Source organism: Scyliorhinus canicula, chromosome 12 (assembly GCF_902713615.1).
Source record: "Scyliorhinus canicula chromosome 12, sScyCan1.1, whole genome shotgun sequence".
Classification (NCBI taxonomy): Eukaryota; Metazoa; Chordata; class Chondrichthyes; order Carcharhiniformes; family Scyliorhinidae; genus Scyliorhinus; species Scyliorhinus canicula.
The window spans coordinates 31860760-31885741 of NC_052157.1; the positions used below are offsets into that span (position 1 = coordinate 31860760).

At 46.2% G+C, this 24982-nt stretch overlaps 1 protein-coding gene across 10 annotated transcripts in view; it reads left to right on the plus strand.

Annotated features, from left to right (window-relative positions):
* Positions 1 to 24982, plus strand: part of rab27a (RAB27A, member RAS oncogene family) — a 153262-nt gene that overhangs the window by 125261 nt on the left and 3019 nt on the right. For all 10 annotated transcript variants that reach the window (XM_038814111.1, XM_038814108.1, XM_038814113.1 and 7 more), the window contains 3 exons: positions 5870 to 5955; positions 8711 to 8814; positions 11734 to 11857. In XM_038814111.1, the coding sequence (XP_038670039.1) occupies positions 5870 to 5955; positions 8711 to 8814; positions 11734 to 11857 (314 nt within the window). The remainder of the gene's footprint in view (positions 1 to 5869; positions 5956 to 8710; positions 8815 to 11733; positions 11858 to 24982) is intronic.

Below are 24982 nucleotides of genomic sequence, written 5' to 3' on the forward strand. Positions count from 1 at the left end.
ATAGCCATCAGCCTATCTGAAATAATTGATTTAATTTTTGACATTTTCCTTTCTGTATTGTTGCATGTTAGGGCTGCTTTTGTTTTACAGTGACTGCTGATAACATCAGGGAAGCCAGATTTAAATGTGTTGCCAGCATGTTGGAGCTAAATTAGTAAATGCCATTGAAATGAAGTCTCTGATCAGCTCTTGGTTAATGACTCTATCTACTGTTGTTAATTTAACTTCCTCACATTTGCTAGCTCATTAACTCCTCTCAGCTAAATGTTCCCCTCTTGTCTCTTTGATAAATGTTGATGATACTTCCTTTCTCCGCTCCCCCTGCCTGCCCTACTAAGTATTTAAAGAAACATTTTGCACCCCTTATTGTATTTTTCAACAAATTGAGTTCCCAAGCTGTTGTCCTGTGTGATTTAGACGATTGATTGCAGACATCAAACCATCTGAAGACCACAAGGATGAGCTGCACCTTAACTGAGAATGCCACAATTGTGCAAATCTCACTTGTGTTTGGAATTGGAAGGTTAGGTTGATGAATGTTCTTGTTCAATTTTTCCCGAGATATTGCTTTAAAGTAATCATCCTTTCATGATTGCTGATATACCTCCTGCGGTTTTATTTGTGCGTTTTGATGTTAAGAACATAGAACATAGAATTTACAGTGCAGAAGGAGGCCCTTCGGCCCATCGAGCCTGCACCAGCCCCTTGGAAAGAACACCCCATTTAAGCCCAGAACTCCTCCCCATACCCGTAACCCAGTAACCCCACCCAACCCCTTTGGACACTAAGGGCAATTTAGCACGGCCAATCCACCTAACCTGCACGTCTTTGGACTGCACATTAAGGTGCACATTATCTTTGTGCTTTTTTACCCTTTATCTTCAAGGCATGTCTGTGCCTATCCCAACTCCCCTGTTGGCTCTTCTACCATTTTCTTTCTCTATCTGCTCTGAAAACTTGGATTATGTCGAATGGGGGCTTGATGGGCCACATGGTCTACTCTTCTTATGTGCAACACCAGCCTCTAAAATCATCACTGCAAATTCTGTGACTTTCCAATCGAGGGTCGCTAGAGCCACAATGAAAGCAGTGACAGCACTGGTTGCTTTGCCAGAACTGCCAAAGCTGGCAAAGTCTAAATGGGAGAGGTGGGTGAAATTGACAGATGCTTATTATGAACTAATAGGTGTGGAAGTTTGGACCTATGTTATTTGAAGAATGGTGGTCAAATTCCCAGCTTGCCCTTATGGTGAGTGCCCAGAGTTCCTAAGATTGTGAACATTTGGCTGGTCTACCTCAGTTGCACTGCCCAGTGTTGGCCCGAGAGCGATGTATTGCTGCTCCATCCGGATTTCCGCTTACCCTTGGACTCGTCCCTGCGACTGGGTCCCTTGTGTCCCGCAGATCTTTTTATGGGCTTTGCGCCCCCCCCCCCCCCCCCACCCCTCAACTTCCATTTCCTTTATGATCTGTAGCTTGTCTGAGGTCCTGCCCCCCCCTCCGCTCTACCAGTTGCTGGCTACGAATCGGTCTTGGAACAAGTTGGTGAACGGCTTCCACGTCCTGTGGAAGTCCCCTTCCAACCCACTGATGCCAAATTTTATCATCTTCAGTTGAAGAAGTTCCAGCCGGTCAGACAGCCAGGCTGCAGCTTTGGGTGGTGCTGCTGATCCCCAGCCAAGCAAGATTCTTCGGGGGATTAGGAAGGCAAAGGCTAGGGCATCGGGCCCCCCTCCCCATAAAGAGTTCTGGCTAGTCTGAAACCTGAAAATCTCCCATTTTTGGGCATGGCTCCACTCCCTCACCTCCCCTTGGACATTACCTCAAAGAAGGTCGCTCAGGGCAGCAAGGTGGCACAGTGGTCAGCACCACCGTCAGCTGTGACTCACAGCGCCAGGGTCCCGGGTTCAATTCCAGCCTCGGGTGACTGCCTGTGTGGAGGTTGCACATTTCCCCGTGTCCGTGTGGGTTTCCTCCGGTGGGTGGAGGATGTATATTACAGGGGTGAAATATATATATGCTACTCATTTGTCTTGCTAGTTATAGGGGCAGCAGGGTAGCATGGTGGTTAGCATAAATGCTTCACAGCTCCAGGGTCCCAGGTTCGATTCCCGGCTGGGTCACTGTCTGTGTGGAGTCTGCACGTCCTCCCCTTGTGTGCGTGGGTTTCCTCCGGGCACTCCGGTTTCCTCCCACAGTCCAAAGATGTGCGGGTTAGGTGGATTGGCCATGCTAAATTGCCCGTAGTGTCCTAATAAAAGTAAGGTTAAGGGGGGGGGGTTGTTGGGTTACGGGTATAGGGTGGATACGTGGGTTTGAGTAGGGTGATCATGGCTCGGCACAACATTGAGGGCCGAAGGGCCTGTTCTGTGCTGTACTGTTCTATGTTCTATGTTCTAGACCCCGACAAGTCTGGGCAGGCACAGAACATGTGGGTGTGGTTGGTTGGGCCTCCCTGGCACCGTTGACATTTGACTTCCACCTCCGTGAAGCACCCTGTTCATTCCGGGCCTTGTTTGGTGTGCTCCGTGTACCACCTTTAGCTGTGTTAGGCTCAGCCCTGTGCATGTGGAGGTGGAGTTAGCCCTGTGTAGTGCCAACACTACAAAGTAAGGCATTTATATAAAGGGAACCAGGTACACGTTGAGTTACTGCACTGGCTTTTCCTGTCAGGAGCTTTGTTCGAGCTTGTCTACCCCACTAAAAATCTTTTCCATCGAGCCATTTCACAATGAGTTGAACAGCACACAATCACCCCCAACTTGGGTCAATCTCATTGGTCCACAAGGATGGCTCGAGTAAAAAGATGAAGGTGGGGTGGCTGTGCTTACCTGAGGCCGATGAGTGCAGTTCATGATTGGGAAAAGAGTAGTTTCCTGTCTGGTTGCTACCCTTCCGTAGACATTCACTCACCCCACTATCGAAGCACAGTAGCACCCGTGTAGCAGTCGTGTGCGCTATCTACAAGATGCGCTGCAGTAACTCATCAAAGCTCCTTAAGCAACACCTTAAACCCATGACCGCTACCATCTAGAAGAACAAGGGCAACCACCTGAAGTTCCCCTCCAAGTCCCTCTCCATCCTAACTTGGAAATATATCGCCGTTCCTTCACTGTCGCTGGGTCAGAATCCTGGAACACCCTCCCTAACAGCACAGTGGGTGTATCTACACCACATGGACTGCAGCGGTTCAAAAAGGCAGCTCACTACCATCTTCTCAAGGGCAAAGGGCAATCAGAAATGGGCAACAAATGTTGGCCTCGCCAGTGAAGCCCACATCCTACAAAAATGAATTTTTAAAAAGAGGCAAAATCTATAACCGGCCCAGGTCCAGAGAATGGAAAACTAACCAGGATTCTCACACTTGTTGTCATTCCAATGGCCCCCACAGGAATGAATCTGGAACATGAGTGAAAAAGCCTTGGCTCAAAATTCCTATTAGATGAATCACAGCTCTTGAAGTACCAATGGAATCATGAGCCAAGAGATTTCAGAAAGGGATGAAAGTTGCTGAGATGTTTTTGTTGAACAATGCATAGCATCAAAACATTGAAGAAGACATCAAATCTTAATGTTGGCCAAAAGTATTGTAAGCATTGGAAGTTTCAGCACTTGATTCCGAAAGCTGGACTCCAACGGGTTCAATCTGGAGAGCTATCAGTGGCTGTCCTTTTCAAAGGCCTAATGGGAGAGGGAATGGGGTGATGGTGGAAATAGAGCACCATTTGAGAATGAATTTTGTAGTTTTAAATATTGACCAAAGATCTTGTTTTAACATTGTGAGGAGGTTGCAAGTGACCTCAATGCAGACCCCTCTTAATTTGAATGAGAAATCCAACCCTCCAGTAATGAGTTTAAATTGCGATTGCTGCAGTGAGGAGCAAGTATGCTGGAAGGAGAGATGAGAGCGAGAGATGAGCTGAGGTTTGAAGTACTAGCATTTTGCTACCATCAGTCAGGTTTGACAAACTTGATCTTGCCTTCTTGCGTTTGGAATGTATTGGATTCAGATATTTAAGGACATTTTGTTTCGTCCATGTGTCAGAACATCTTGTAACTTATTTTGATTTGTGTGAGCAATAGTAGGTGATTCAGCTGGTGGCTGAAATGCCGTCTCTGGCACTTTTGTGCTCTGCATTTTTGAAGTGTTGTAATTAATGCAATTGACTTGCTTTGTGGTTTAATCGTCATCTGTCTGGATTTCAAGCAGCTAATTATTGTCTGATTATTCTGAGAGCTGTTTTTGCTGACTTACTGTAACTGCTTAATTCTCTGTAGTCGGTTTCTTTTGTTGAATTATTTCCATTATCTCCAGCTTTTTATTGCAGCCATTTGCTCTTGCATCGCTCCTTTCAAACTCGGTAACTGGAAGTGCCTCCGGGGCTGTGCCTAAGCTTTGACAATGGAGTGGGTGGAGCAGCTGCCAGAAACCACTTTCAGCTGCCATTTCGCCTTTAGCTGTCGGATTTTTGCCGAGACAGTTGGGTTCAGCAAGAACATATTGAACTTGAAGGATTTATAAAACCAAGTGCTGCTTATTTTAATCACTGAGATTTTCCAATTAATTAATGCTGGAACTGAATTGTTCAGTGACATAACCTACCGCGACTTGGATTTGAGCTCATTGCAAGACTAGTAGATTCCTCTACTTTGTCATCAGACAGATCCGGCCTTCTGCCTGCCTTCTCTATTTCCCTGATGCCTCTTTTCTATCCGATTTGGAACTGCCACATCTTGGATCCGGCTCTCCTTTGGTTTGCAAACCAGTAGGTCATAGCCCACGTTTCCAATAACACATGCTCCCACCAGGAAATCATCGCCTGAGGATAACACTCAGTTTTAACGCTCTGCAAACCGAGAGTCAAGAATAAAATAATACCCTGCGATTGTGAATACTTCACTTTTCACACAACCTGACCAGTGTGATTCACACTTTGTATGCAGTGAGCACTAAATGTGTACAATTTTCAGCACGGAAATGGGATTGCGGCCCACCATTAGGGTGAATGATTTGGTCACATGGAAACAGGTGACCAATGCTGCATGTTTCTACTCTTTTTTTTTTTCTTTGACCGGGATTGTCTGGCCCCGTCATGGTGGGGCCGGTTGCTGGGGATTTGGCGGCCCAGCTGAAGTGACTTTCAGCGGGACTGGATGATCCTAGCAGTGGGCCGGGCTGGAAAATCCCACCTTTTTGTTTTTGAAGTGCATTTGCTTCATGACTGCTGCAAGTTTGCTCCCTATGAAGTTGCCAAAATGGCCCTTTCTGGTTACTGAAGTTGCTTGCCCTGCTCTTCACATGGTACAAAATTGGCCATTTCACTCTGGAGCCGTATTGATAGAAAGTTTGGGAAATGTCATGACCGGCGTTGCTGCAGTGCGAACTGCTCTGGTGGTTGGGAGGGGGAAATAATCTTGGTTTGTATTTATCCATCCTGTCCTTCACCTGATAGTGCTTTTGAAGCTGTGGTGAAGATTGGAAATATCCTGGTTTCCAGCACATAAGGCATTCTTAATGGATCTGGTGCAACACAGCATATTTGGCTGAATGTGTGTACCATCTTCGCTCTGTTAGAATACTGGAGACGCCTGCCAGCTAGCAATAGGATGCTAGGAATGGGACAGACATGCCGGAATTGCTTCATGAAGGCTCCTCTCTGTGCGCGCTACATGAAAACAAATATTAACTTTTCGGATAATAATTGCTTTAAATCAATATTGTGAACGCCCTATATTCTGGTATCTTTAAATCAGCTGGAAACCTACCCGCTTGACCTCATCCCAAGTTTTGGCTAAATCTGCTGCTCCAATATTTATAACTTGGCCAACTGATTTTTGTTCTTAAAGAAAGTTTTAAATATTTTTGTAGGTTTATAAGCCCAGCGGCCCAGATGGCAATGCTGGGAGGGGACAGAGGATACACCTGCAGCTTTGGGACACAGCTGGTCAGGAAAGGTAGGTGTTTTATCATTTTCTTTTTTAAAATATTTTTATTCTCCTCTTTTTCACACTTTCTCTGAAATTTGCACCCACCAACAATAAACAATAAGCAGTAACAAATATAATGTCAATCCCCATATCAACAATCCCATTTCCCACCAACCCCCAAACAACTGTCCACTTGTTAACATAAACAAATAACAAAAAGGAATCGGGAATCATTCATAGTCACCATTAACACAAATAGTACCCAACCCTCCCAACCACCACCCCCACCAAAGTTCGATGTTATCCAGTTCTTGAAAGTGCATAACGAATAACGTCCATGAATTGTAGAACCCCTCCATCCTTCCCCTCATTTCAAACTTAACCTTCTCAAGAGTCAAGAATTACAACAGGTCCTCCCGCCACACCAGGGCACAGTCTCCACCCCAACAGGATCCGTCTTCAGGCGATCAATGAGGCGAAGGCCTCCGCACACATTTCCAACCCCGGCTGGTCCGACACTCCGAATATGGCCCCCTGAGGATCCGGGTTCAGTTTCACATGCACCACTTTAGAGATTACCCTAAAAACTTCCTCCCGGTAATCCTACAGCTTTGGACAGGACCAAAACATATGAACGTGATTTTCACCCCCCTGCAATGTTCACACGCATCTTCTACCCCCTCAAAGAGCCGGTTCATTCTCGCCCTTGTGAGGTGTGCTCTATATACCACCTTCAGCTGTATCAGCCCCAACCTCGCGCATGAGGTGGAGGTGTGCACTCTCCGGAGCACCACACACCAGAACCCTTCCTCCATACCCTCTCCCAACTCTTCCTCCCACTTTGCTTTGATCCCTTCCGGTGTGCCTTCTCTCTTCCAAAACCGCCGGCACTACCCCCTTCTCCAGTCCCTCTATCGTCCGCACCTCCTCCAGTAATGTGGAGGCCGGCTCCACTGGGAAGCTCTGTATCTCCTTCCTGGCAAAATCTCAAACCTGCGTTTATCTAAACATTTCCCCTTGTTCCAGCACATACTTGGGTGTTTATCATTTTCAAGTCTTTCTTTTAACACAATACGAGATGAAATCTGCAGATTATATTTGATTCCTCCTGTCTTCAGTCGACAATATTGAAATATCTCCTTCCCAGCCAGGTTGCACACCCCACCCCCACCCCTACTTGCATGCACACCAGTTTCATCTGTAAATGGATCCAGGTTTGTATATGTCTGCAGTTAATCTGTGCCACTCAGAGCATTGATTGACAGGTGTGATGAGGCTGGACTTGTTGCCTTTCCAGATTGGACTATTGGTCACGACTCACTTACCTATCATTTCAAAATGTCCTGCTTCTTACTTTTTCACCTGTTTAGTGTTGTGCCTGTTGCAGGAAGGCAGTGAAATTGTGGATCTGGCTGATTTTGATCCATTTAATGATGCACATTTGACCAGCCTTGAACCCAACATAAAAGGCACCTCCTCCATGCTGTTGTTTCCCCCAACTCCAGTGGGTTCAGAAATTTTCCTCGTTTTGTCAAAGACTTTTCTAATCACGCTGATGTGAAGTTGTATTTCCAGTCCCTTTCGCTCCGCCCATTTATTTCCACAGTCCTGATATGCAAATGATTGGAAATAGTTCATTTGAGGCCAGAGCTGGATAATTGTCCCATGCTTAGCTTAGCAGACACTGAACAGGAGGTAAGAAGGAAAATTTTGAGGAGGGGAGCAGGAAAGAGGTCACGATTGAGGCACGGGACTGAAAGCACGATCAAAGAGAACAATTTTTTTTTGTGAAAAAAAATGGAAGAAACTAGGAAGGGAGTTTCGGAGCACAATTTTTTTTCTTTTACTCGTTGATGGGACGTGGGTGTCGCCGGCTGAGCCAGCATTTATTGCTCATCCCTAAATGTCATGGAGGGGGCAGTTACGAGTCAACCACATTGCTGAGGGTCTGGAGTCACATGTAGGCCAGATCAGGTAAAGATGGTAGATTTCCTTCCCTAAAGGATATTAGTGGACCAGATGTGTTTTTATGACAATCAACAATCGTTTAATGGTCATCTTTAGACTTTTAATTCCAGATTTTTATTGAAATCAAATTTTACCACTTGCAGTGGCAGGATTCGAACCTGGGTTCCACGACTGCTTTGATAAAGAGTCATTGGACTCGAAACGTTAGCTCTTTTCTCTCCCTACAGATGCTGCCAGACCTGCTGAGATTTTCCAGCATTTTCTCTTCCCCAGCGCATTACCCTGGGTCCCCGGCGCATTACCCTGGGTCCCCGGCGCATTACCCTGGGTCCCCGGCGCATTACCCTGGGTCCCCGGCGCATTACCCTGGGTCCCCGGCGCATTACCCTGGGTCCCCGGCACATTACCCTGTGTCCCCGGCGCATTACCCTGTGTCCCCGGCGCATTACCCTGTGTCCCCGGCGCATTACCCTGTGTCCCCGGCGCATTACCCTGGGTCCCCGGCGCATTACCCTGGGTCCCCGGCGCATTACCCTGGGTCCCCGGCGCATTACCCTGGTTTTCTGGTTTCTAGTCCAATGACCGTACCACTATGCCACCACCTCCCCTTGAGGAAGTCTCTAATTCTGTGGACTTCAGATTGCCAAAGCTAAATGAAGATTGAAGATCCTATCCTACAATTACAAAATTAAAATCCTTATTATTTTTCTAACTTTTCCTTTGCACAAACTATTATCTGTCTGCCGGTTGCATAATGCTATTTTGAAGCCCTGTGAAGATGGATTATAATTGATTTTTCTTCCTTCCTATTCAGGTTCCGTAGCCTAACGACTGCCTTCTTTAGAGATGCTATGGGTTTTCTTTTGATATTCGATTTGACAAATGAGCAAAGCTTCCTCAATGTCAGGAACTGGATAAGTAAGTTCTGCTGGGAGAGTCTCTTTCCTTTTTCAAGTGAAAGCTTGCTTCTGTTTACTTGAGTTGAAGAACAAAGAAAGGTACAGCACAGGATTAGGTCCTTCAGCCCTCCCAAGCCTGCGCCCACCATGCTGCCCATCTAACCTAACACCTTTTACACTTCCGAGGTCCATATCCCTCTATTCCCATCCTGTTCATGTATTTGTCAAGACCCCTTAAACGCCGCTATCGTAACTGTTTCCACCATCTCTTCCGTCAGCGAGTTCCAGGCACCCATTACCCTCTGTGTAAGAAAACTTCCCTCACACATCTTCTCTAAGCTTTGGCCCTTTCATCCTGGCCCTTTCACCCTAAACCTATGTCCTCTAGTAATTGACTCTTCTATGTTGGGAAAAATCTTGCATTTTGTTTTCATTTGTTTTGACATGGCTGACGCACAAAAAGGTGGTGGGGTACATTGACGTTTAGGATTCTGTGCAGGGTGGTTCATAGAATCATGGAATTTACAGTGCAGAAGGAGGCCATTCGGCCCATTGGGTCTGCACCAGCCCTTGGAAAGAGCACCCTACTTAAGCCCACAGCTCTACTCTATCCCTGTAACCCCACCTAACCCGAGGGGGTCGGAGAATTCCGCCCCATGTCTTTGAGAGGTCACAGAAAAATGTGAAAAAATATTCACCAAGAACCTGAAGTTAAATAGACAGGGGAAACTCGCGTAGTATTCGGAGCATTTACCTCCATTGCCATTTTATTTGTTTTGCTATCTGGCCAAATTTCTTTGTATCTCATAGTGCTTTTTCCTCCAATAGTTTATTCAGCCAAGGTGTTACGTACTGTATAGGGGAGCCCAAAACATTCAGGGTTTTGATTTTGTCCATAATTTATTAGTGAAATAAATGTTGTTTTAATGTTGGGGAAATAATTGTGATCTGTGCAGTGCTGCAGGGGCTGGTTTAGCTCACTGGGCTAAATAGCTGGCTTTTAAAGCAGACCAAGGCAGGCCAGCAGCACGATTCGATTCCCGTACCAGCCTCCCCGGACAGGTGCCGGAATGTGGCGACTAGGGGCTTTTCACAGTAACTTAATTGAAGCCTACTCGTGACAAGTGATTTTCATTTCATTTCAGTACTTTGTACATCACGATGCTGCTTTTATCATACATGTACGGTAATTACTCTTCGGGGTTCTGGTTTCCATTGTCCTTCCCCTGTTTGCAATTAACCAGAGATTTCATAAATAACGTACGGACAGAGCAAAAAAAGTTAAGAAATCTTAAACACAGCATATATTTATCAAAGGGCTGGATTTTCGGATGGCGGGTGCCCCAACCCTCTGCCATCCCGACCCACCAATATCAGCTGCCACACAACCATTAGTTGGCTCAGGGTGAGACTTTCGCCCCCATCTGGAGAGGAAGTTGTGTTGTAAGCGAGCTGCCAGCCAATCGAATGGATGGCGGCTCAGTAGTTTCTCTATGCCAGGTTTGAGCAACAGCCACTGCTGGGGCTACAGCCAGTCCTCGAGGAAGAGTCCAGATGTAGGCAAGTCAAGGATATCCGCTGGTAGGCCCCAGCGAGGGGCATCGTAGAATCATAGAATCTACAGTGCAGAAGGAGGCCATTCAGTCCACCATGTCTACACCGGCCCCTACAAAGATCATCCTACTCAAGCCCACATATCTACCCTATCCCTGCAACCCAGCAACCCCAACTTAACCTTTTAGGACACGAAGGGCAATTTAGCATGGCCAATCCACCTAACCTGTCCATCTTTAGACGTGGGAGGAAACCGGAGCACTCGGAGGAAACCCACACAGACACGGGGAGAATGTGTAGACTCCGCCCAGACAGTGACCCAGCCGGGAATTGAACCTGGGACGTTGGAGCTGTGAAGCAATTGTGCTAATCACAATGCTACTGTGCTGCCCTTTTGTGGTTTGGGATCTGGTTTGGGGCCAGATCTGAGAAGCTTGGCTGGGGAGCGATGGTTAGAGGTATGACCTTGATAAAGTGCAACCTCCAATTGGTAGAGGGGACCCCAAAAGGAGGTACCGTTCTCTCCCAACACAAGCCCATGTAGTTAAAAGTTGCTAGGCTAGCTGCTTGGCGTGGACCCCCCCCCCCCCCCCCCCCCCTTCCACTCGCCATGGGTAAAATGGGGGGAGGCAGTGGTCAGGCCACATACTGCATTTTGATGAGTTCCCTCCCGCCTTCAAACCTGTTGTTGGGGCAGCTGAAACTCGTGTCTGCACCTGTATGCCCCCCCCCCCCCCATTCTGTTGTTTGACCGTGTCATTAAGGAACTGGGCAGCCCATGTATGTACTCCCACTTTGGGATTATTGGCCCATGTAAGAAATTAAGAAGCTAAGTTTTAAAGTAAAATTATATTGAAGAGCAGATTATTACCACTTTATAAAGGATAAGATTTCTCAGTTTAAAAAAAAGAACACACATCCCTGAATTCTAAATGCATCACAGTGTAGGAAATGCATCAAATTGTAGGATCTGAAGATCCTTATTGCTCTGCCTCAGCCACACCAGTCATCTCCTTCTGTGAATTGGACGTACTGGGATTCTGCAGTCTTCACAAACAAGCATTTAAACAAAATCAGGAGGTGAACTGCCGTACGGCAACTTTTTAATAACAGTCGTTTCACTAATCTCTGCTTCAGATGTAACTTATTAAATGAAATACATTTGAAGAAATGTAGCGCTTTATCCTTTCGGTGTGGGGTTCCCTGTTCCTATGGGGTGCTGGAATTATCTTGAATCCAGCTATTCCCTACTCTACGCCTCACCTGGAATGGGTATTCATAAGGGATTATGATGTTTCATATTTTAACTGCATTGTTATCTTTTTATAAAATATTGCTGGGTGTTTCTCTCACTCTCTCTGCCTCTGATAAATGTTTCACTCAGGTCAGCTTCAGATGCACGCATACTGTGAAAACCCAGACATTGTATTATGCGGCAATAAATGTGATTTAGAGGATCAGAGGGCTGTAAAAGAAGCAGCAGCCAAGGAGTTGGCAGAGAAATATGGGTAAGTGTTCTCCTCCCAAGCTGTGAAATGTTTGATGTTTATCTAATGGGATGTCCCTGTGTTTGAGTGAATTTTATTGCGAGTCTTATGGGCTGTTATCAGCCAGACTCTGAAAGCATTGTGCTCCGTGAGGTTCCTGGGGAAATGTTTACATGTCAAATAGTCCAAGTGCAAGATTGTACCACACTCACTAATATGATATTTGTTGTGCAACCTTCTCACTCTTGTCAGTCAGATGTACGCATCTGAAGGGGCATCACGTGGCGCAGTGGTTGGCACTGGGACTACAGTGCTGAGGACCCGGGTTCGAATCCCGGCCCTGGGTCACTGTCCATGTGGAGTTTGCACATTCTCCCCGTGTCTGCGTGGGTTTCACCCCCACAACCCAAAGATGTGCAGGTTAGGTGGATTGGCCGTGCTAAATTGCCCCTTAATTGAAAAAAAAATAATTGGGCCCTCTGAATTTATAAGAAAAAAAAAAGACGTACACATCTGAGAAGATTGTGTTCGGTTAAATGCTTTAAACAAATCTTTCAAAGGCAGAAGAGGACCTCCAAGATGATGGTTTTTGTTAGGACATTTAGCCAATTAGGTTGCGTGATAGGTCACCTGTGAACTCACCTTTTTTTAAAACTTTGTTCCTGACCTCGCTCATTTTTTGTTCATTTTTCAGTACACAAGCTAATAGAATTTTGGACAGCCATTAATTAGTTAAATTTTTTTTAAAGTGGAAGTTTGAAATGTCGCTGCAGCTAATCCTGACTAATCCAAGATTAAGGGCAGCACGGTGGCACAGGGGTATTTCTGGGTTAGCGTTGCTGTCTCACAGCACCAGGGACCTGAGTTTGATTTCGGCCTTGGATAACTGTCTGTGTGCAGTTTGAACATTCTCCCTGTGTCGGTGTGGGTTTCCTCCGGGTGCTCCGGTTTTCTCCCACAGTCCAAAGATGTGTAGGTTAGGTGGATTGGGGGGGGCGTTACGAGGATAGGGAGAAGTGTGCCGATGTAGGCTGCTCTTAGAGGATTTATGCAGACTCGATGGGCCGAATGGCCTCATTCTGCACTGTAGGAATTCTATAGAATGAGATTGAAAATCAGGGGTGCAAACTATTAATTCGCAATACACCATTTCAGATTCTGCTCAGAATTAATTTTTTTAACATTTAGTGTGCCCAATTCATTTTTTCCCAATTAAGGGGTAATTTAGCGTGGCTAATCCCCCTACCCTGCATATCTTTGGGTTGTGGCGGCGAAACCCATGCAAACACGGGGAGAATGTGAAAACTCCACATGGACAGTGACCCAGAGAGCCGGAATCAAACCTGGGACCTCGGTGCCGTGAGGCTGCAGTGCTAACCACTGCTCCACCGTGCTGCCCCCTTCTCAGGATTAATTACCGGCCTGGTATTAGTGATCAGATATTTTCCAGTTCTCCAATTCCTATTGAGTGGTTAAGCATAATATACGGTTGTATAATTTATGGAGCCTGCTATTGTCGTGAAATGTAAAGGCAGAGGTAGGATGCATTGCACCTCTTTTATTAATAATACACGGCCTGCTATTTTTACAGTGATTGAACAGACCTGTGCTGCCGAATGTTCAGTGCCTGCTCCAGAGGCATTTCTGTAATGATTTTATTGAGTATTTCTTGCCATTATGGAAGGAAAGCAAAGCAGTGTGATTTCTATTTGAAAGGAAGGTGATCTATGTCCTGAGCTAGTTTTGAATGTGTGATTTCTTCAGTAGAATATCTGAAATGTCACTGCAGTATGAATATTCTGGTGTTTGGCATTGAAAAATCAGTCTCTGGTGTTGTGCCCTCTCTCTCGGATGAGGTACCTTTTTTATTTGCTAACTATTTGTGAGTAGTAGAATCAAACTGAATGCGCTGCCTGCTTTTTATGTGTGGTGCTGGGACCTCTCTGCTCAGGGTTGGCCATGGATAGAATTGCTTTTCTTTCCTCAATTTTATTTACTTTTTAAAATTTGAATTTCTGGGATGTGGGCATTGCTGGCTAGACCAGCTTTTGTTGCCCACCCCTAATTGCCCCTGATCTAAGTGGCTTGCTTGGCCCTTTCAGAGGACATTTAAGAGCCCACCATATTGCTGTGAGTCTAGTCATACGTAGATCAGACCAAGTAAGGATGGCAGATTTCCTTTTCTAAAGGATATTAATGAAACAGATGGGCTTTTATGACAATCGGTAGTCTCGAATTCCAGATTTATTTTTTGAACTTAACAGCTGCCCTGGTGGGATTTGAACCCATGTCCCCAGAGCATTAGCTTGGATTTCTGGTCCAGTGACGTTAGCTCTATCTCCCAAATAAATTCAATTTATTGGATGTCTACATTTGTTTACTATCATTTTGCAAAGCACGCATCTTTCTCTGTGAAAAGTGAAGCCTGTGTTCCCCGTAATGCATTGCGTTGTGGATGCTGTAGTCTGCTTTACATGCAGCCAATAGAGTTCCTTTTTTTGTATTGAGAGATTGTCTGTTAGCTTTAGCATTGTTGCAATAACAATAAAATATGTTAAAAGTGCGCGGGGTGGAGAAGGCAATTTGGTAATGTGAGCATTCCGGTGCAGGAGGATAGAATGGTAGCATACAAAGAAAAAAGTAGTACAGCACAGGAACAGGCCCTTCGGCTCTCAAAGCCTGCACTGACCATGCTGCCTGTCCAAACTAAAATCTTCTACATTTCCAGGGTCCATATCCCTCCATTCCCATCCTATTCATTTATCAAGATGTCCCTTAAACGTCACTATCATCCCTGCTTTCACCATCTCCTCCGGCAGCGAGTTCCAGGCACCCACTACCTTCTGTGTAAAAAAAATATTGCCTCGTACATCTCCTCTAAATCTTGCCCCTCGTACCTTAAACCTATGCCCCCTAGTAATTGACCCATCTATCCTGGGAACAAGTCTCTGATTATCCACTCTGTCTATGCCCCGTATAATTTTGTGGACCTCTATCATGTCGCCCCTCAACCTCTGTCGTTCCAGTGAGAACAAACCGAGTTTATTCAACCTCTGCATGTTGTTGAACTGCACTGGACTGATGAGACCTGCTGAGCCATGACTTGGCAGGCAAAAAGCAGAGTCCCTGCACTTTTCCACAGGAAGAGGGAGGGAGGGGGGGGTGGTCACAAGTTGCTGAAGGCTTTCAGTCTCATCATGGCACGAACTGTTGTTGGGGGATTAGGAGGATGGTTAAGATGTACCACTGGAGAGGGAAGGAAGGGAAAAGAACACTCCCAAGAAGCATAGAATTCCTTCAGTGCAGAAAGAGGCCATTCGGTCCACCCTAAAGTATAAAGTCCACCCTCGGAAACATTAGGGACCTTTAAGCGGCTATTGGATAGGTACATGGATTACGGTAGAATGATGGGGTGTAGATTAATTTGTTCTTAATCTAGGACAAAAGTTCGGCACAACATCGTGGGCCGAAGGGCCTGTTCTGTGCTGTATTTTTTCTATGTTCTATGTTCTACCTAGGCCCAATTCCCTGTCCTGCAATCCCACCCTAAGGGACAATTTATCATGGCCAATCCACCTGACTTGTACATCTTTGGACTGGGGGGCGGGGGCGGGGAGGAGGGGGAGAACCGGAGGAAACCCACGCGGACACGAGGAGAACGTGCAAACTCCACACGCAAGGTCAGAATCGAACCCGAGTCCTTGGTGTTGAGGCAGCAGTGCTAACCAGTGTGCTGCCTCCTCTTTCAAATGCTCAATTATATCAAAGCCTTTTTAAAAAAAACATCTGTTGTTGCAGAAAAATGTGGGGACTGTATGATCTTGTGTGCCCGAACAATGTCTAGATTAGTGACCAATGGCATGAATGTTAGTTAGTCAGCAGAAATAAGCCTCACTCATTGGGCGGGGTTTTCTAGTCCCACCTGCCTCGAGACCGAAATTCCCACCCGCTCCCAATGGAGCTTTTTTTTTATAAATGTTTTTTATTGAGTTTTCATATTTTATATATGACAAATTACAAATTATTAGAGAGAAAAAAAAAGAAAACACAAAAATTTAACATGAATATTTACAGGTAAGCATCTTCATAACAACAACTGTGGCCGCCCCCTTTAGCCAGCATACATATTTTACATTCCCCAATATGGCCGAGGCACATGTTTATAGGCATTTATTTATAGTTTGGTTTTGGGCCTTGGCTTGCCAGCAAACCCCCATAACGAGCCCGTAACCCTCCCCCCGGCTACCCTCCCCCGATTCCCGTCCATTTTCCCCTGATTCTTGGCCACCCGACTATTCTTCCTCTTGTACGTTGGCCACAAACAGGTCCCGGAACAGTTGCATGAATGGCTCCCACGTTCTGTGGAAGCCGTCGTCCGACCCTCGGATGGCGAATTTGATTTTCTCCATTTGGAGAGATTCCGAGAGGTCGGACAGCCAGTCTGCAGCTCTGGGCGGTGCTGCTGACCGCCAGCCAAACAGGATTCTACGGCGGGCGATCAGGGAGGCAAAGGCAAGGGCGTCCGCCCTCCTCCCCAGGAATAGATCTGGCTGGTCTGAAACCCCGAAGACCGCCACTATCGGGCATGGCTCCACCCTCACCCCCACCACTTTGGACACCAATGGAGCTTTTAATGATCTGTCAATTTCCCCCTCTGTCCGCCGCAATTCCTGTGGCGGGCAGGACCAGAACATTTACCCCATTGTATCTAACCCTTGAAGTTTTTGTCACCAAACTCGATTCTAGCAACATGGGTACAGCTCAATGCCCCAATCTAATAGTTTATTTTTAGTTGGGGGCTTGTCAGTAAAACCATGCCCATTAACAATGGAAATTCAAATGCTTGAAAATATCTAATAGGAAATGTGCTTACTACTCCATGAATGGTTAAACTCTTTCTTGTTGGACATGGTCATTGTCTGGCACATAAGTGCCTGCACAGCAGCTGTAGAAGTTAAATTCAATTAATTAATCTGGAACTGAAATCTGGAATTTAATTAATTAATCTGGAACTGAAAGCTAGAATGGTGACCATGAAACTATTATTGATTGTCGTAACAACCCATCTGGTAACATTTGCGCCACACATCAGTCTTGTATGTCATTCAGGCTTTGCTGCATGGACTGCTGTAGTATCCGAGGGGTCGCAAATGCTACTGAACATTGTGCAATCATCAGGGGCGGGAATTGCATCGCACCGGTCGGGGGCCGTTGGCAGTGCTCTTTCCCCCCCCCCCCCCCAACGATGATAATGGGGGGGGAAGGGTCATTGAAGCAGCTGAAGATGGTGGGGTAGAGGAATTCCTGTAGTGATATTCTGGGGCTGGGATAATTGGTCTCCAACAACCAACTTCCTTTGTGAGCAAGACATGATTCTAACCAGTGTACTACATATTGGCCTGGGCGTGGTGGTGATTATACCCAGGCGGTGCCCCCTGCTTAAATCAAACAAGGTCCTTACCGGTGGGACCTAGCTCTGCGGGTGGCCTGCGGATTCCTCCGGGGGGGGGGGGGGGGGGGAGTTCCCCACGGTGGCCTGGGGGGGGCTCCCCACGGTGGCCTGGGGGGGGGGGGTTTTCTCCACGGTGGCCTGGGGGAGGGGGTTCCCCACGGTGGCCTGGCCTGTGATCGGGGCCCACCGATCTGCAGGCAGGCCTGTGCCGTGGGGGCACTCTTTCCCTCCATGCCGGTCAGTGTATCGGTCCGTCATGGCTGCCGCAGTGAAGAACCCCCCTGCGCATGCACTGGGATCACACCAGAACACGCTGGTGCTCCTGCGCATGCGCCAACTCGCGCTTGTCGGCGGAGGCCCTTCGGAGGATTCCACACCTTCCGGACGGCCCGACGCTGGAGTGGTTCAGGCCACTCTTTGGCGCCGGTACGGCTCGCCTGCCGGATTACGGAGAAGCCCGCCCCTTGTACTTGGTTTCCTTGAATGTTCCATTTTTCTGGATCAATAAAAAGGTCTACAATTGAAGAACTTTAAAAGAGAATTTCTTTTGGGTGAAACTGAAATCATTGTGATTTTTTTTCTTTTCTTTTTGTGTTTTTTCTTTTGAAGTTTTGAAGTGATCTAACATTACAAAATTTGCTGCAGCGTGAGGGTGCCGTACAATATTGAATAACACCTCTGTGTCCCTGTCTAATTGCACTAGTTATGATTGGATTTAACAATAAAACAATTTCAAGGTCTTCAAATAAGGATTAGACTGGCTTGAACATGGCCTTTGAACATGACCTCAGACCTAACTTGTTTGTCTTGAAATATATTCTGTTTCCATATGTTCTGCCTGAGCAAGGTTGACAAATAACCGTGAGGAAGTGGCAAATAAATTATTTGTTCTTATTGTGTTCCTATTGTACTTAACTCAGGAAAGTTTGAAAAGAGCACAGAATTGCCAAATGAGGCTACTTTCAGGATTCTTGCACCAGGCAGTTAAAAACTCACGGCAAATCCTTGAGCACCTCAATGATCCAGAAACAGAGGAGCAGACCAGATTTAGTTGTGAAAATCATCCCATGATCATTTGTGCCTTGGAGCTTACTGTGTCTCAGCTGGACGTGTCTCCTGGCCAAATATTGAACAACTTCCCCTTTGATGAATTCAAGTGGTTTCTTCCTGTCCCCCGCCCGCTTTAGTAATGTGTACGCCCAGAGTTATTACATTTAAAATTTGCACAAGGACTTTTGCACCACCAACTCTTGAGAACCTGAAAAACATTCTCCTGAGCTGAGCATCTCTTTGTGGTGCGAAGCGGCTGGTACGGAGGAAATATGCGGTGCGTGTGCATGGATCTGGGGGTGTGTGTGGGTGGGTGGGGGTGTGTGGGGTTAGGTGGGGGATCTGGGGGGGTGTGTGTGGGTAGGTGGGGGATCTGGGGGTGTGTGTGGGTGGGTGGGGGATCTGGGAGTGTGTGGGGGTGGGTGGGGGATCTGGGGGTGTGTGTGGGTGGGTGGGGGATCTGGGGGGTGTGTATGTGTGTGTGGGTGGGGGATCTCTGGGTGTGTGGGTGTCTCCTATGTTACAACTGCAATTATCAAGGGGCATATTTGAGTGTTTCCTGAAAGTTGAGAAACCTGCTGTGAAGTTTGAAAATTAATTTTCATAAGATTAGAAAGATCTGAAAGGTGCAAAGTTACATTTTCAATTAAACTTTAAATTAATATGAAGAGAGATTTATTCAATATATTTTGGGGACTTGGTACCCTGATTGTCCAGGAAAAGCTGTCAATGGATGGATTTTTCTTTCCTGTGATTTTCCGAGTGTTCCATTCTTTGATATCTGCTCCCTTTTTTATTTTCCCTCCAGGAAAACCAAAATTTGACAACGCGAAACAAAGGGGCATTTGACTGAAAGATGTAGGAAAGCACTGCCCATGTGCAGAGTTGTGGCATCGTATAGAATAGGAAATCACAACCATGTTCACATGTTCTGGGCGTGTCCAAAACTTAGGGGATATTGGCAGGGGTTTGCGGACGAAATGTCCAGAGTATTGAAAACAAGGGTGGCAATGAGTCCAGAGGTGGCGATTGTTGGAGTTTCAGAGGACCCGGGAGGCCATGAGGAGAAAGAGGCTGATGTTTTGGCCTTTGCTTCTCTGGTAGCCCGGAGACGGATACTATTAGCTTGGAGGGACTCAAAGCCCCCCAAGTTGGAAACCTGGCTAACTGACATTGCGAGCTTTCTAGACCTAGAGAAGATTGAGTTCGCCTTGAGAGGGTCACTGTTAGGATTTGCCCGGAGGTGGCAACCATTCATCGACTTCTTTGCGGAGAATTAATCATCAGCAGATGGGGGGGGTGGGGGTTAGCGTAGCGTAGAATAGGGGGTCAATTAGGCGGGTCTTGGCGGGATGGGAGTCAGTGGGGAGTCGGTGATTGCACTATGTTTATTCTTTGTACGTTGTTTTATACTGTTTGAAATGCCAAAAATACCTCATTAAAATTGTTTATTTAAAAAAAAGAATAGGAAATCACAGAAAGGGAAGGAGGCTGGGTGTAGAATCTGATACAAGATTCTAATGTGAGAGGGGAGACGATAGCGATGGGGCAGTGGGGTATCAGCGAGGAACTGATTGTAAAACTGCATATTAGCAGGACGATTTGTATACTCTCTCAAAAGCATGTTGTGGAGAGCATTTTAGATTGTTGTGGTCGCATGTAGGCCAGACCAGGTAAGGACGGCAGATTTCCTTCCCTAAAGGACGTTGGTGAACCAGATGGGTTTTTAAGACAATCAACAAAGGTTTTGTGGTCGCTACTGAGACTAGCTTTCAATTCCAGATTTTTTCATTGAATATAACTTCCACAGCTGTCATGGTGGGCTTTGAACCCATAGGTCCCAAGCACATTACCCTGGTCATACATCCAGTGACATTATCACCATGCCATCACCGCGATTATGATGCCCATGTTGGACGAACAGTTTACAGAGCAGAATGAGTAACTTCCATTCTCCACTGTAGATCGTTAGTTCTGGTTGACCTTGAAGTTATGGCTTCGTTAGTATTGGAGATATTTCTAAGTGACTTTTATTTTGCTTATGCTTCCATGAATTTACTTGGAATCTGATTTCTTGTTGTGACAGCATCAGTGTGCAAGCAGAAATATCAATAGCTTGTGAAATCGAAAGATTAAATCTGTGGTCTCTTGAGACTTATAATGCTCTACTTATCAGTGCTGATTCTGGTGTGTTCTTCATGCTGTATCTTGTGGGCTGTAACATCAGTTAGCCCACATTTCATGCATACAGAAGATGGAACTGGGTTTTGGGTGTGGGGGCTGGAAAACTGCAGACTGAGTCAGACTTCCTACATGATCCCCACTCCTTTCTGTCCCTCACTGGGGTAGGAGGTGATGGTGCCAGAAATGCAGAGCACTATCCCTGTAACTGGGGCAAGAAGCCAGTTGAGGTGCTTACAGGAACCAATGATTGTGCATGGATTTCCTCATTTGCTAACCATGCAGAGTTCCAAGTGGTGTCTGTCATTTGGAAGCTTGGAGCAGGTGAGAGCACTTGAGAGGGACAAGAGGTACAAGAGGTAAAGGCCATGATCGAAGACCCAGCCATGCACATCCGAGAGGCAAAAATCTCCTCCCAGCGAGTGCATTCATTGCTTGACAGATGAGTGCCAATTGCTTGCAAAGCAATTCTTTTGTTTACCTTGATCTGCACTTCCGGGCTGCCAGCCTTTAGTGTGGCATAGGAGCAGCTTATACAACTCCATCACCACTTCTACAGAGGGCCAAGAACTGAAGCCAGACCTCTGGTGACTGCTCCAAGAGCAACACCAGCAGCAGCTTCCTTCTCCTCAGCCACATGCCCCTCCACCGAGCAAATGGGATGACCACCAAGATCCAGCTGGAAGGAGGTGAGACTCCACCACACAGGGTCCACCGGCAGAGAAGCAGGTCTTGGCATGTCTGTGCCTCCGGTGGCTTCGGCTCCATTGCTTGCCACCTGCAGCTTCCAGGAATGAGTACTCCATCCACAGTGGACCATATGGGTAGATGTTTCCATTGGCCCACAGAGTATCTGCTGCTTGAGGCCCACCAACCAACTCGCCGTCCCTTACCCTTGCATCTCTGCCCCTCCAAATTGTGTGCTCCCTTGTCCTTTATGGAGAAAGCAGGGAGGTGTGAATACTTGTAATGACTTGGGTGCAGAGGAGGAAAAGCCACCATTCATGCAGGGTGACTGAGGATTGGCAGTGTGCCATTGTGTGAGTGCTGACAGCTCTGATAGGATGTCCCTACATGGGAAGGAATGAGTGGAGTTGTAAGGTGTCATCTTGAGGAGAGCTGGGCAGGAGAATGCTGGGTAAGTCATACTGTGGGGATTGGAACAAGGGAATGTTAACCACTCGTCTGCCATTTCCTGAGGAGGTCTCTGGATCCCCTTGGTGCTTCAATGGCTGGCTTCCATGGCTGTTTCCATTCAGGCTGTCCAATCAACTCACTGCAGCCCCTTGGATCCTTCAGCTGGTGGTGTCTTCACATGCCAAGTGTTGTTGGGCTTTTCCAAATCATGCTGTGGCCCCTTTAAACAGAACTCCTTCCTGATTGGTTGAGGAGCCCTGAGCCAGGCTCTGATTAGTTTGCCCTGGTAGAGAACAAGCGGATGCCTCACTTATTGGAAGGTTGGGCTTGGTGACTGTGAGAATGGTCTCCCGCGCAATGGTGGAACCAAGGCCATGAAATTCCACCCATAAGTGTTTTATTTTTGCACCAGTTGTTTATTTGGACGATTTCTTTGTGAACAGATTCTTGCCAGTGAGTTTAGAAGATTTGAAAACCTCGTTCCTCAAATTGTCCAAGAATTGTCATCAGAAATTAGATTTGCACATCTAGCCCGTTGAAACTCCTCCAACTGTGTATAGATCCTAATTTAGCGCGTCGCAAACTTCAACTAAACCTTTTAGGCGCTTGTATTCCACTAATCATGCATCATAAATATAGAGGAAGAAATTCATTCATTTAGAACATAGAACACAGAACAGTACAGCACAGAACAGGCCCTTCAGCCCTTGATGTTGTGCCGAGCAATGATCACCCTACTCAAACCCACGTATCCACCCTATGGACCCTTAAAGGGACACTGCCCTAAACAAATCACAAATACAACTTAAAAACATCAAAATAAAATATGGTTAAAAGGGTAGACAAGGCACCTGCGGGGCCCAGCGGGTAGGGAAGGCCTCAACAGTTCCCGTGGAAACAGCATGCTCCCTCTCCAGGGAAACCCTGCCGCAAATGTCGCTGCAGTAGAGGGGCAGACAGTCTGGTCAGGCTTCGTCAGCCGCTGCCTCGACCTGTTTATCGCAAGTTTGGCCTGGCCCAGGAGCAAGTTCATGAGGAGGCCCCCCCTCCCTCCTTGCCCCTCTCCGCACCAGGCGGCAGTGCATCAGGGGGGTGGGGCTGAAGTGCAAACAAAACTGTAACAAGAGGTTTTTCAAATAACGAAAAAGGGGGTGCAGTCTTTAGCAGCTTATATACTCATGGTCCACTGACTCCACAAAGCTGCAAATAAGACAGGCAGTTTGGGAGTCTGTGAAACGATGCATGGACTGAGCTGCCTCCAATACTACAATCTCTTGTTTTGTCCATTTTCTTGGTTAATGAGACATAATTAAAGTGACCTGACTTGAGGATTGGGACTTTTGCCAGCACTTCCATGGTTTTATGTGCGCAGTCCTGCATTGTATTTGCTTTTTAAGTTGCTTTGCCCAGCATAAGATGGTACTGTAATAGCAAAACACCAATAGAAGGTAGGTTGCTAATTTTGATGGGGAAAGTAATTGATCTAAAAAAAAGTGTTGCTATTAGGAATAAATTGGAAGGGAAACAGGCCTCTTGTGTTCAGACCCTCCTCTTTCCACTTAATGGGTAACTATTGATTGCTAGGATTTGCCTGGTTTCACACATCAACCGGTCAAAGGCGTAGTTGCAGAATTGGTGTGTTTCACTGAATCACTTTTTGTAGGAGGTGGGAATTATGTGAATTTTAATGAAGAATTAGGGAAGAGTAGATAGAAAGTGGAAAGGAATGAAATGAACAATGGAAGCGAAGCCTATGATCAATCGCACCATGTTCATCCAAATATTACTTGTCACAGAATTTAAAAGAAATTCTGTTATTTGAACAATTACAGCAAGCTGCAATCTCTTAGGAGGCAGAGGAATTAGATTGCATTGCATTGTACTACTTGGGTATCCAGTGTATGATTTGTATAAAATTACAGTGTCAGAGCTGCAGTATCTATAATGAGGTGTGGTCTTCAAAATCTCCTCTTTCTGAAATTTCTGCTCTCTAGAGTCTTCACTCCACATTATTTTTTTATTAAAAAAAAAAGCAGCATAAAAGACTAGATTACTTCCCTCTAGGTAAAGGAACGAGGTATTTAAAACTGCTTCACTTCTGGGGAGTAAGATGGGTTTGGCACTGAATCAGTAAAAGGGTTAATGATTATTTCCTGATTGAATATCTCATACTGATTTCTTTCAATTGAAAATGCATGGTATTGTGAATTATTTTGGGACTTCCGAGTTGTATCTTATGCATGTGTTCTGTAGTTGAAAAGGTTCAATGTCTTTTCATTGCTCGTTTGAGATCACATTGTGTCGATCAATATGGTGCATTAGTGAAATATATTCGTGCATGCATGAAAGTTTGGTTGCTAAGAAGGCAATTAAGCCCATTGCCAAAGGTCACATGTTCAATGGAGTGTGAACTACTGCAAGCCGCCTCTGATTTACCCAAGCAAGCGACCCAGACAATTGGAAGTGATTTACAGACTGGAAAATTCAGTTCTTTGTCGTCACGGTTATTAAAATGGCTAAAACTGTGGTGTCCCTCAACACAGTTGCTCATGTTCACTGTATAAAGGATCTTATATGGACAGAGTTTCATGCGGTGGGGTGACATACCATGCTTTAGGATTAATAATCAGCCTTTTTAAGAAGACAATAGGAGCAGGGGTAGTCCAACCAGCCCCTTAAACTTGCTCCACAATTCAGTACGATCACGGATGGCCGTCTGCCTCTACTCCATATTCCACTTGCGACCCATACCCCTTTATTATCTGAGAGATCAAGAATCTGTCTAACATGGCCTTGGAAAATACTCAGCATCCACAACCCTCTGGGGCAGCAAATTGTAAAGGTTCACAACCTTCTTGAGTGACAGAATCTCTCCTCAATCCCAGATGATCAACTCTTTTTGTCCTGAGTCTGGCCCTGATGTTTCCCAGTTCTCCTATGTCTAACCTGTCAAACTTCTTCAGAATCCCTTATTTCCAATGAGATCACCTCTCATTCTTTTAAACTGAAGAGTAGGGGCCCAATTTACTCAGCCTCTCCTCGTAGGACGAGCTCTTCTCGAGGACAACCCTCTTCTCCCAGGAACCCATCTAGTGAACGTTCAGTGTAATGTCTCCAAAGCAAATATATCCTTCCATAGAGTTTTGAGACCATGGAGATCATACAGTACACCAAATGTGGTCAGAGCTGGACAGAGTAGATGGGGAGAAACTGTTCCCTTTCGAAAATGGATCATAGAATTTACAGTGCAGAAGGAGGCCATTCAGCCCATCGGGCCTGCACCGGTTCTCGGAAAGAGCGCCACACTCGAGCCCAGCCTCCACCCT